The 13,382-nt window shown below is 35.0% G+C and overlaps 1 protein-coding gene across 1 annotated transcript in view; it reads right to left on the bottom strand.

Annotated features, from left to right (window-relative positions):
• Window positions 1-469: 469 nt before the first annotated feature.
• Window positions 470-13,382, bottom strand: part of LOC140774099 (probable amino-acid acetyltransferase NAGS2, chloroplastic) — a 31,943-nt gene continuing 19,030 nt past the window's right edge. Inside the window, exons 7-10 of the mRNA XM_073116954.1 lie at window positions 12,427-12,538; window positions 12,149-12,308; window positions 2,082-2,154; window positions 470-1,143 (exon numbers count right to left, since the gene is read on the bottom strand). Of these exons, the coding sequence (XP_072973055.1) occupies window positions 990-1,143; window positions 2,082-2,154; window positions 12,149-12,308; window positions 12,427-12,538 (499 nt within the window). The 3' untranslated portion in view covers window positions 470-989. The remainder of the gene's footprint in view (window positions 1,144-2,081; window positions 2,155-12,148; window positions 12,309-12,426; window positions 12,539-13,382) is intronic.

Genomic DNA, 13,382 nt, shown 5'->3' with positions numbered 1-13,382 from the left:
TTGGCTGCACTTTGCTGCTGCTGCGTGTTGGAGGCGTGCTTCTGAGATGAGGAGAGCATCATCACATCTCACGTGCACGCGCATATGGCTTGGTTGGAAAATGATCTCATTGTGTTTGTGGATTCCTCAGCTTGGTTTTAGTGCGATTCTATTCTCCTTTTAATTTCTCTCTTTTGTCTTGCTTAACTTTTATTCTGGAAAGAATCTGGAAATGGATGATGTACTTGTTCGGTTCCAGACTGGTGCCTTGGTATCTCGGTATGTTCTCTAATTGACAGTTGGTTGGGAATATTTCAAGCAGTGGGTACCGTTTGTTTCTTGTTCATGTTCACGCACGTTGCAACTTGGTTGGAAATTAATTGATTGCCGAGCTGGCGTTAGGATTTGGAGTTGGTAGTTCGGACTTGTTCTAATGGAGGTGTTACAGAGTGCGCATAGGCTGTAACACTAATCGTTGGAGATATTTATCTACACATCAGTAGCGCTCCGAATCTTTAGTTAGGCTACTTACCTTCTGGGATTCATGGCTGATTGAAGGTTTAACAATCCCTGTATGAACTTGTGGTACATAAATATTTACTTTAATAGATACTTAAAATTCATCAGATAAACTTCCACATCAGTGCCAAATTCTCGGTAGAAATTTCTCATTAATCATCAATCACATCTATATTTAGGAACCTTTTGAATTAATCAGGGTGAGCCTCTTCAACTTATGGCTTAAGAATGATAATGACCTTAAACTACTAGATTCTCTCTGCAGAACAAGCTTAAATAGTGAAATCTCATATTGCCTTGCTGGGAAAGAAGAATTCAACTCATTTCCAAGTGTTATTTTTCTTCAATGCTAATATACCGGTTTACTAACAATGAAGATTTATATAATGCAGAAAGATTGTTCTCAATACCGCTATATATTTACATTTAACTCCAAGATGCAATTGGGCATTGTAAACCGAACGGATATAACAGTCAAATTTGGCGTACTCTTATCTAATGGCAAAGTCGTTGACAGGACTACCACCATGCTCGGGTTGCAGCTTCTTGACATAACATTTTGACCCATGTGAAAGATTTATTATTTTTCTCCTTTCCAATGGGACGGACTCGATTGAACACTCTGAGAAGCCACGCCTCACAAACCTGTAACATAAAAAGCTACAATCAACAGCATGCTTGATATGTGGTTTTTTCTCCTCAAAACAGTTGATGACTTTCTATTCTCCTAACTACCAATAGGGATTTATTACTCCATTCTGCATCACTAGTGATAATCCATTCTGGATGTACAAGGATCAGTAAAAAGATGGTGCTCTTCAGGTTTAGTTCTGAAATGCTTGTGCTTATTTAATGCAAAATGTTTTTCTATTTTCTCCAGTGTTTCATGCTAGTGCACTTGCAAAGCTCTATACACTTTAAAAGATAAAAAAAATAAAAGTAAAAAAATGTAACAGAAATAGTATGAAATCCTTACTTGAAGATTGCCCACTATGGAAACACAGTGAATACAAGCTTCAGTTGTTCATTGCAAAATCTGCAGATATTTATTCACAAAACACTGGAGATAATTACGTGGTATTCTCATCTAATTTCTGGTCTGCCCGTCTTAACTAATGAGATGCATAAAGCTAAGGAGTAAGTATTTGTAAGGTTTAAATAGCCTTCAACTGAGTTTCTCAGAAGCATCACTCTAAATCTCTCTTCTTTGGCGGACATTAAATATCACAACATATGTGAGTCCCATATTGCAGCTTCTTTCTTACACATTCAAGCCACATGAGAATGGTTTACTATTGAGTCCACGCTAACATCCTATTAGGAATTATAAGCTGAAAATGAAATAAGACTTAAGGAGGAACAAAAAAGCATATACTCCAATTCACTTCCATAGAAAATTTTCAAGTGGATGTAAAAGCCAATGATTAACAAGAGAGATATGGAAACTGCACAATAATTGAGCTATGTAACCATCATTGGACTATAAAACACTGACGTACAGATTAATTACTTGACTGTAGTATTGAGTCTCACAGGAAAATCTAAACAGTAATATATTTAATTTCTAACGGAGTGATACATACCAGTCCACCGAACGAGTTGTAAGCAGAAAAAGTTTATCTAGTCCAAGAGATGATGCCTTTTTCTCAACATAATCTGCAGATATATGAAAAATCAGGTTTTAAAATAAAAGGGATGAAAATATTCACTTGCATAAACGAACAATTCTAGCGCATTATCTAGATTTTCTTGTTAAAACTTGCATCTAACAAAATTACCAAGACAAAAAAATTTAAAAATAGTAATTATTAAAACAGGAACCACTTATGAACGTAATAAAATTGTGATATTTTTATGGGTGATAGCCTCAGAAGTTAGGATTTTAATAGATTTGGTTTGACGTGAATTGAATGTTAGGACAAAAACCTCTCCGTTTATTTATTCTTCCTATTGTACACTTAGAAGTATTAGTAAGGCTTTGTTGAGTTGCATGGTCGATCATAATTCTGATTTCGAGTTTTGACAGGGTAACTGTTGGAGGAAGATGATGACTAAGATTTAGAAACTCGAAAAGATTTTACGTTTATGATCTACTCCTATGAAAATAAAAAACAATCTAACAGCTACAATAAAATGGTAAATGTAATAATAATAAATTAGCTAAACTCAATAATTTTTCAATGCTTAAATGCTTAAAAACAAACCAGCCCAACCCCCTCTATATAGAGAGGCCGAGTATAATGAGTCTTATTTAGGGGTGAAAACAGGTCAAATTAAGTCCAACTCGACCCGCTACTCAATCCAGATCTGGATATAGATACGAATAGCCATTTACTAAAATATCCGGATACGAAGTCTTTTAGAAAAAATCCGGATATGGGTAGAGCTAATTTTATCGGATACGGATTCAGATAACAAATATTCGTTTATCCGCTTAATAAATATCCAACTCAATAACCCTATTCTCTATATTGACTAAGATCTCCCCCAAATCCCCAAATGTGAAATTCGTAGCCGCCTACAACTCTAACCCTCCGGTCGCGGCGTCAGCAACGTCGCCTCCTCTTGTCCTCTCTCGAGCTCGGTGAGACACTAAGCTCCACCTCCTTTAGTCCCTTCTCGAGCTCGGCGACACCAAGCTCCACCTCCTTCGGTCCTCCCTCCTCGAGCTAAGCATCACCAAGCTCTACCTCCTCCGGCCCTTCCTCTTCGAGCTAAGCGTCACCAAGCTTCGCTGCCATCGCATCTCCGCCGTCGCCAAGCTTCACAAAGTCTCCAGCATCACCATGCTTTTCATCTCCTTGTAAGCAATTGATCAGGGAGATAGACTATGGTAATTGGTTTTTCTCAGCCTAGCTACTAAATTAACATATACTCTTATATTTTCTTACAGCTTTCTTATGCTTTGTTTTTTTTTTAACAATGGACACTTGGGCTTTATTCTCACACAAATGGCCCCTCAACTACTAAATTAAACTAGGAAAGTAAGTAGATATATTAGCATATGATAAAACCCAGCCATTTATATGTGACTTTCTGAAGACAAAACGCCCTCACCAGCTCACCCTCATTCGAGGCTATGAAATCTAAAGTAAGAAAGATAGAGGTTGGACATTTGAATAGTAAGTAGCATTTTAGATCAACTTTGTTTGTTCTCTACAAAGCAACTCCATCGAGGTGCTACATTACAATTAAGGCCAGGTGAGCATGTCAAATTTGTTCACCTTTATTGTTAAGAGTACAAAATGTAAAAAGAACTATTCTTAATAGCATAAATTTTAAGAGTAGTTAATTTAGTATTTCAGTCTGTCAAAATATCTCAAATTCAAGAGTGACGAAAAGTGACAGTTAATAAAGTGTAAAATTTATTGTTCTCTAATAACTTAACCTTTTAGAGTAGCTAGTGAAAGTAAATATATATTTGCTAAATGGTCTTTTAAGACTGATGAATTGATAGTTCTCTAATAACTTAAAAATTCAGGTAGTGCCTTCACCAAGAGAATAAGATTTAATATAGTTTGACTCGTACCTTTTCTTAAGAATGCTTTCAAGCTTATCACAACATGCTTTAGCATCATCATCTGACATGTATTCAGCTATTGCTTGGTTTACAACATCAGCTAGCTCTTCACATACTAATTGCCTCTATTTGCACATTTTGCAGCTAGTTTTTTTCTCTCCTCTTGTCTGATATTTTTTGCAACTTGGAAGAATAATTAGTTTTCAAAAATTGTTAGACTGGTAAGAATGTTTTTATATTTAATGTATTCTCTCTTTTATACTTTGACCTTTAATGTTTTAGCTGTAATTATTTTTAATATTCATGTTTAGGAATCAATGACATCTACAAGTGCATCAGTTCAAGGTGACACCTCAAGTAGTGTTTTTAATAAGGATAGAACAAAGAAGAAAAAATTGACATCAGATGTCTAGAATAATTTTGAAAAAGTTGAAGAGACAGAACTAATTAATGGAAAAATAGTTCGTAAGTACAAGGCAATATGTAAATCTAGTCGAAAGCAATTTAAGGGGAAAGTTCTATGGGAACATCACACTTGAGGAACCATTATAAATATAAACATAGTAGAGATAGAGGGCAAATGATACTCAATCTCACAAAAGTTGGAGAAGATAAAATTTTAGAGTCATACAAATATGATATGATGAAGAAATAAGTCGAAGGAAACTTATCATGGCAATAGTAATGCGTGAATGTCCTTTCTCTATTATAGAGCATAAATATTTTATTAACTTTATAAAATCTCTATGGCCTGCTTTTCCAACCAAGTCATGGATTACTATTCAAAAAAAAAGATCTTGAAACTATATGTTGAGCAGAAAAAAAATTTATATGATATGTTTGCTTCACTTTCATATCGTATGAGTACTACCATACATCTCTAGATTTTTAAATAAAATAAAAGCTATTTGTGTGTTACAATACATTTCATTGATGATGATTGGAATATTAAAAAAAAATCATAAATTTTATGCATTTAGAAGGAAGACATACAGGGTTGAATCTATGTCAAGCATTTCTAACGAATATAATTGATTGGAATATTGACATGAAGCTCTTTTTATCAATTTTAGATAATAATCGGGCTAATGATGTGTGTTAGAGATGTGATTACTCGATTGAATGGATAGCAAGCTCTTGTTTGTGATGGCATATTTTTTCATATTAAATATGCCACACATATTATTAATTTAGTTGTGCAAGATGGTTTGAAGAAAATAAAAGATGCGTGGCGAATATTCTTCATATGATTATAATTCTTAAAAATTCACCTTTGCAATGGGAGGAGTTTCTCAAAAGAGCAAGAGATGCAATTTAGATACAAATAAGTCTAATTTCAATTGATGTATCTACAAGATGAAATTCTACCTATTTGATGCTTAAAGATGCTATATATTATAGCAATGTATTTAAGAGACTTTATTGTGCTAATCCAATTAAATTTGTAGTATGTCCAACAAATAATCAATGGGAGAAAGTAGCAGTTTTATGCAGATGTTTGAAAACCTTCCATACGATAACTGAATTCTTTCAGAAACTTCATATCCAATAGCTAACTTGTTTTTCAAAGAATTCTGTGCTGCAAATTAAAGAATGCTGCAAAAATTTTGATAAACTTATTCTTTCTATGGCAACATCAATGCAAGATAAATTTGATAAGTATTAGAAGCAATGCAATCTTATACTAGCAATGGCTTCATTTTTGGATTCTCAGTACAAAATGAAACTTATGGTGTATTACTTTTTTAAAATTTATCCTTTTAGTGTTGTTAAGGAACTTGAGAAAATTCGTGAAATCATAAGAAATTTGCATAATGAATATGTATCCAAATTTTCTTCTCCGTCTGATCCAGATGTGAATATAAATAATAGCCAAATGCTGCAGAGTGGTAAAGTTGATCTTGATGTTGATGAAGATTTGGAGCAATTTTTAAATGAAGAATGTCAACAGCAATCTATTAAGACAGATTTGGATCAATATATTAATGATACCTCACTTTTATGGCAACGTAATGATAGTAAATTTCATTTATTGTCTTGGTAGAAGACAGAAGGTAGTGAAAAGTATCATATATTGTCACGAGTTGCCCGTGATGCATTAGCAATTCCAGTCGCCACAATTGCATCTGAATCTGCATGTAGTACAGGTGGCCGAGTAGTTGATGCTTATCGTAGAAAGTTAGATCCCGGATTGGTGGAAGCTTTAGTATACACGTAAGATTAAATAAGATCTATAAGAAAAGGTAATGATTATAATATTTGATAGCATTTTATAAAATAGTTGTTTACTAATTTTAATATACTTTTTCTTATTAGGACAAGTAGCATCAATTGTTCAGGATGTTGAACAATATGAAGTTGTTAATTTACAATCATTGGTTCCATCTTTAACTTCACTGGATTAAAAGGAGAGTAATACATTGTAAGTATTTTTCACATTATATTAGGAACCAAAAGGTGGCTTTATTTCCTTATGTTGCATTATAATCCCAATTTCATTAATTTAATATAGCCTTACTAACATAAGAGATGTCATTTGTAGTTAACCTATTATGAGGGTAGAAATCATCATATAAAATACTTGAGAAATAGCAATAGAAAAGAAAATGGAAGGTTTGTGATGATTTGTAATCTTTTCTTCTGGGTAGTCTATAAGAGCATAGGAGAAGCAGTCGGCCAGGAACAATTGGAGGATAATTAATTCCATCACAAATTTTGGGCTCCTAGAATATGGCATAAACAGAAGGAAAGAGTAAGACATAGGAATAGCCTATAAAAACAAAATGGTCCCTCAATAGCCAGACATCCATAATATTAAAATAATCATTCCTTTCTGGTAGATTTACCAACGGATATATAGTGCAAAGATGGCCATGCCAATCAACATGTACTGGTCAGCACAAGTTTTATATATATACTTTAATGTTTATATTTAAAAAATAATTTTGATACCAGATTTATGACATCAAAATTTTCCCCAAATTTCAAGAAAATCAAATTAATGTCGCATTCATTTAAATTGAGTCAAAATTAGTATAGATACATGTTAGATTAATTCCATATGAGTTGATTTGAACCAAATTTTAAAAAGTTTAGCTAAAATTTCAGCATAATTAAATTCTCCCAAAATTTTCCCAAAATTCAAAGAATCTAAAATTAATGTCAAATTCATTCAAATTAGGTCAAAATTGATATAGAAACATGTTAAATTGATTACATTCAGCTAAGTTTTAATTTTAACTATTAAACTATCATTAATTAATGAATGTATCAATCATATTATGAATTGAATCATTTTTCTGCTTGACTATTATTATCTTTAATAAAATACGTCATTCACAATATTATCTAAGGATAAAAATATGTAAACTTTCATACATATATTTAAACACAAAACTAGGGATTGTCGTGTCGAAAACACCAAAAACATCTCTAAATACCTTAAGAATAGAAATGTGTCAAAGGAGTGCCAATGCAAGACAAGCCAACCGGCATACCCCGTGCCAACCAAGGATTGGCATGGCACATGCATTTGGCACGACTATCATAAATTGATAGATATAGTGATCCTCCAATTCAACAACTTCAATATCTTTCACATACCTTTCCAATGAAACCACTAAATGTCTTACCTATTTGATAAAGAAGTCCAAGAAGTTGATAAGACCATATGAGTCTTGCTATCTTACACTATGAATAAGATGGCTATAGCACCTCTAAACGAGCTATAGATGTTACTTTAATTACATTGTGCAGCTCCAAGACACAAGAGCACAATAGTTCTTATACAAAAATATCATGTTTGTGGTTTCAAATCTTTGTCACAGATATTTTATTCAGCATTACTATGATTTAAAATTTATTTGGTTTTCGAGTGGATTTCACACTGAGCTATAGTTATTGGCTCATGGATTCTTTTTTTTTATATTTATTTATCTATCTCAGGTAATAGTCAGCGGGGCAACTGAGCGAGATGTACCCGGACTCCACCTCCACTTACGATTCACCTATTTACTTTTCCGCACTTTTAGATTTTATGCTTTAGATTAAAAGTTTTATTTATTTCGGTTAGAAACTCAAAAACATTAACATTGTTTTATGTTCATTGCAATTAGTTTTAAATTTAATAAAGTAGAGATCACAGGGTGATACCATCTGATGACCCTAACCGGATCAACTATGAAGAAAAGTTCCGAGCGTCATCTCGAGTTGACTTCTAGTTGATGTGGATTCACAGGATTTAGACCCATTGAGACATATGACAGTATAAATATTGAAAAGATGTTAATATGTTGAAACCAAGGATTCGAGTTTCGGCCGATCCCGATCCAGGCCGAAACCAGTTTCAGCCTGTTGCAGGTGGCTACTTGCCTGCGGCAAGCAGCTGTCTGCTGACAGCAGCAGCTGACAACTACTACTGTCAGCAGCAGCTAGAGAGAGAGGGAGAGAGAGGAAGGGAGAGTGAGGGAGAGAAGGAGAGAGAGAGAGAGGGAAAAAGCGAGAGAGTGAGAGAGAGAGAGGAAAAATTAAAAAAAAGAGGGTATGAGAGAGAGAAAATGGAAGAGAGAGTGAGGGAGAGGGAAAGATTAAAAAAAAGGGTATGAGAGAGGAAAAAAAGGAAGAGAGAGCGAAGGAGGGAAAGATTAAAAAAAGGTGAGAAAGAGAAAAAGATAAAAAAAAGAATGTGGGAGAGAATGAATACTTTAGACTAACAATTAGAGGGATAGAAAAGAAGATAGGGAGAAAAAGAGATTTTTACTTTTTAGGCTTTATAATTTTTTCTAAATTTTTAGAAATTTCTCTAACATTTTTAATAATATTTAGAATTTTATTTAATTAAAATAGTCTGATCCGATACAGGCGGCCGATACGGCCGATACGGCCGATACGTATCGTTTTTTCGGACGGTCGATCCCGATCCCGATACCGATTTTTGGAACCTTGGTTGAAACCGTGCAAGGTTACAAATTGTGATTCTCTCTATTGTTATCATTGTTATTATTTAAAGAGAATGTCTATTGCATATTGTTTTGGATATTGTTGTTTTTAGTTTAATTTTATTCAGCATTATTATGATTTAAATTTTATTTGGTTTTCGAGTGGATTCCACTAACTGAGCTATACTTGTTGGCTCATGGGTTCTATTGTTTTTTTTTTGTATTTATTTATCTATCTCAGGTAATAGTCAGCGGGGCGACTGAGCGAGATGTACCCGAACTCCACCTCCACTTAGGATTCACCTATTTACTTTTTCGCACTTTTAGATTTTATGCTTTAGATTAAAAGTTTTATTTATTTCGGTTAGACTCAAAAACATTAACATTGTTTTATGTTTATTGCAATTAGTTTTAAATTTAATAAAGTAGATCTTCATTTTATTTATTTATTTTGTTATCGTATATGTAGAAAGTATTAATAAGGCTTCGTGTATCTCAAGCATATTGAGATGCATAGTCAGTCATGATTCCTATTTCGGGTCGTGACACTAGTGACCCCTTTTCGCCTTCCACCGCTGTACTTGGACATCATCCTAAACCCCCCTTATAGCTCTCACTCCCTTAAGCCACACTTCACTATCGTCGTCGACCTCCTTAACCTCATCGGATCCATGCTTGGCAGTCGCCCGTTCTGCGGTTAGCACTGCAGCTCCACCGCTGAGGGACCGCCCACACTTAGTGTGTTCTCTACCATGTCAAATGGGAAAGGCGGGCCTGTTCACAAAGTTGTCTGTGCTTGTCGGCATCTATGTTGCTATGATACAAATGTAGTGCTTTTTGGTGATCCCTGGCTTTGTTTTTTTCTCTTTTCTTTAGTTTGTGTTACAGATTAGTGATCTTCGATCCTCCTACCTTAATAAATTTTTAGGGCCATGTCTTAAGCTACTAGACTAAGAAAACCTATAGTTATTAGGTTATGAATGTTGAATGCGAGACTCTTTGCTCCTGGGAATCTCTTGGGCTGTCCTTTTCTTCATTATTGTATTTATGCCCTCAGGCTAGATCCTCTATATTAAACCGTAGTATTGTCTATTATAGGCCAATATGGGGCTTGTGTCAAAGAGCCATCATTCTATCTCTACCTGCTCGTTGTGTATCAAACCTTATCATTGTAATCTCTAGAAGTTAATGAATTACTTTCGCCTTCGGACATTCTCTCAAAAAAAAAAAAAAAAAAGAGTTGAAACCCCATTTAGCCCTATTTAATCTCTATTTTCTATTATCTATTCTTGTATGGTGAGGCGGGTCGTGCACTTTATCACCTTTCATCTATTCATGTGCGTTATATAAGGGCCGCATATGAGATAACATATTAAAGATATGAAATATGTTATCGATCGGTTACCTAATAGCTTAAACTTTTGAGCCGATCAATTATCTAACAAGGCTTGTATAAGTACCTGCAATCCTACATGTGTTGGTCCTATATTTCGAAAGAGATGCAAGAGAATAATCAGTTATATAAGAGAATACATGGATCACAATTGAGAACAAGGACCCAACTTGACCAAAATATGCCAATGAAAATAACTTAAATAGCAAGGGCACCACTAACATGTAAAATGATAGTCCATGGAATACTGAAGACATCTATAGGAGATAGACATGATTAAGGACATTTAAATCACAAAAACTTCTAGACTACAAGAGGATCTTAAACTGTCATGATCTTCCAATGAACAGAGGTTTATTGTCATGGACCAAATAGGGTACTGAAACTTGACCTTCTAATCATGAGGCATCAAAAGTTCAAATCATAGAAACAAGAGCTTTATCTTCTCATAGCACGTGTCTCTCAATAGAAGAAGATAACTGTCAAAAACCATGTAAAAGTACCTTATCCTTAAAACCCACAGGAGCAATTGGAGTATAGCCTTTCAATTGGACAAAGGACGTGCATTCTATCTGTAAATTGTCTTCGATCTGTTCTGCAGTTCAAAGATCCAGACAGATCTTACAGAGGGAGTCCAAACTTGAACCTCCGTATTCATCATAAGGATCTGAAGGTGATCCTTTTGCTAAAAGAAAAACTGGCAAGACCAGAGCTAGGTCTGTAAAGTAATATCATGTAAGGAATGAGCCACCCAACTAACATGGCAGCAAGCCAGGTAAGTCTTCCCATGTGGACGGCTAGTTTGTGGTCAAATGATTGACTTAATCGTGGTAGTATCAAAGAAGATGACCGTGCCTTCATATTGGACATTCTAGTCCGCTCACTACCCAAATATGGGCAGTCACGAATAAGAAAGTGATGTTCCCTTTAGTATAAAAGGAAAGTACTTACGGTAACAATTTTCTAATGAATGGCCGCCAGTTATGACGAATCAGCAGAATAATTCGATTGCATCTCATTAAAGTAGATAGAACAGATGTCCAAAACTGATACAGAGGATGGTTGTAGCTGGTCTATATTATTTCTTAACTCAAGAATTTGGAACGTCTCAATTTTTCAACAACGGCTACGCTGGTCTGTATTTACCGTGCCGGCGGCATACCGGCACATGGCACAAAGGGTGCCACACAGCACCCCTCCTAGCAGCGATCTACTCACCATCGAGCTTTCCGTCGTTGCAAACCTCATCCTTCACATTACCGAAGCTTGTCAATGAAGGCGCCACTTGACGAATGAAGATACCCTAGCTCGAGGAGGAAGAAGACCTCGGGTGGGTTGGGGCGGGTGAATAAAAACTTAAGTTGCAGATCCAACAACGATGAGGTCTTCTTCCTCTTCAGGCTAGGCATCTGCAACTTAAGTTTTTATTCACCCGCCTCAATCTGCCCGAGATCTTCTTCCTTCTCGAGCTAGGGTGTCCACGTCGGTCGAGCGGCGCCTTCACCGATGAGCTCCGGCAACAACGAGATCGAAGAATGAAGATGAGTAACCTCTTTTTCTCTCCCTCTCTTGCAGCATGTGTCATGTCGTGCCGTGCTAGCCAGTGGTCGGCACAAGCCGTGCCTATGGCATGACCATCCTTACAATTTTTCAGAAGCAAGTTTTATATTAACAAGAAAATAGAATTGGAAGAGATTTCAAACTAGAGATTTTTCAAATTCAAATTCCCAGTATTAGTGAATGCCATATCTAATTTGCATTATGATTACAGGAAATATATATATATATATATATACATACCAATCAACTTGTCCCCTAGTCCACGTCCTCGACATTCTGGAGACACGGAAATAGCAGCAACCTCTCCACATTTCTCCTCAAAGAAGGGAAAAAGGGCAGCACAAGCAATGACCGAGCCTTCTCTTTCCACAACTATAAATGACTCCAGTGAATCAAGAAGCTGAATACCACGATCATGTTAGACTAGCTTGGTGTTTATAGAGAAAAGTAACTATATGAAATATCTACCTTTCAACTAATATTTCACATGTTATTAAATACATGGTTAGATAATAAACCTCTTTATCAGTTCTTCGAACAAAAATGCCAGATTCTTCTAATGGATGAACAAGTCTTCTAATACAAGAGAGATCTGTCACTCTCGCAATTCGAGTCCCCTCATAAACATCCCTGAAAAATATTGTGGGAGAAAATTACACTTGAGAGTCCACATGCGTTGCTTAGATTTTCCTCTGAAGTGACATACTTTACAACTATTTAAAAAATGTGAGCAGTGCATCAAAACATCGAGAGATGATGTCTTATAGCTCAAAATTTTAAAATTATAAAGAAAAAGAAATTAAAAGGTATGAAGGAAATCATTTTAACCTCTAAGAAGTAGGTAAATCTATAGGTAAGAGATAAGCCCATCATGAATGAGTACCCCAAACCTTCTATTCAATGTATCAACAACCTACTAAAATATGAGCTTATCGTTCTAGACCTCATTTTTTTCTCACTTAAGCTCGATGCATATGGCACAGAAAGTATCATCAACATGCCTGCATGTCACTAGCAGATATCCTAATAGAAAGTGTAGTCTAGGTTTAAGGAGAATTATAAATTATTTGATAATACGTCTCTTCCCAAAATTTCTCAATCACTTTTATCCTCCTTGTCAATCTACGTACAATTAGGCATTCATTCTAACTTTGGTTTTCAGTTACTAAACTATTGTTAATTAATAAATGTGTTCAATCATATTATTTGCTAAGTTATATTTCTACTTGACTATTAGTATATCTTTAACAAAATAAGTTATTTACAACATATCTAGGGATAAAAGGCTCTAATGTAGGCTTTAATATATATATTAAAACTTAATATATATATATAAACTCTAATAGGCGTATTAGAGGCATATCAGTATATGTGCCAGTGTGTGAGTGACACAATGATGTGTGCTGAGTCAACATGGACCACGTCGACAGTGTATCAACATGGCATGTGCGACTGACACAACAATCCTTAGATA

The sequence above is a fragment of the Typha angustifolia genome, chromosome 13 (genome assembly GCF_048772165.1).
Source record: "Typha angustifolia cultivar Huaian chromosome 13, ASM4877216v1, whole genome shotgun sequence".
Classification (NCBI taxonomy): Eukaryota; Viridiplantae; Streptophyta; class Magnoliopsida; order Poales; family Typhaceae; genus Typha; species Typha angustifolia.
Note: the sequence above shows the minus strand (reverse complement) of the source record. Positions and strands in the feature narration are given on the sequence as shown.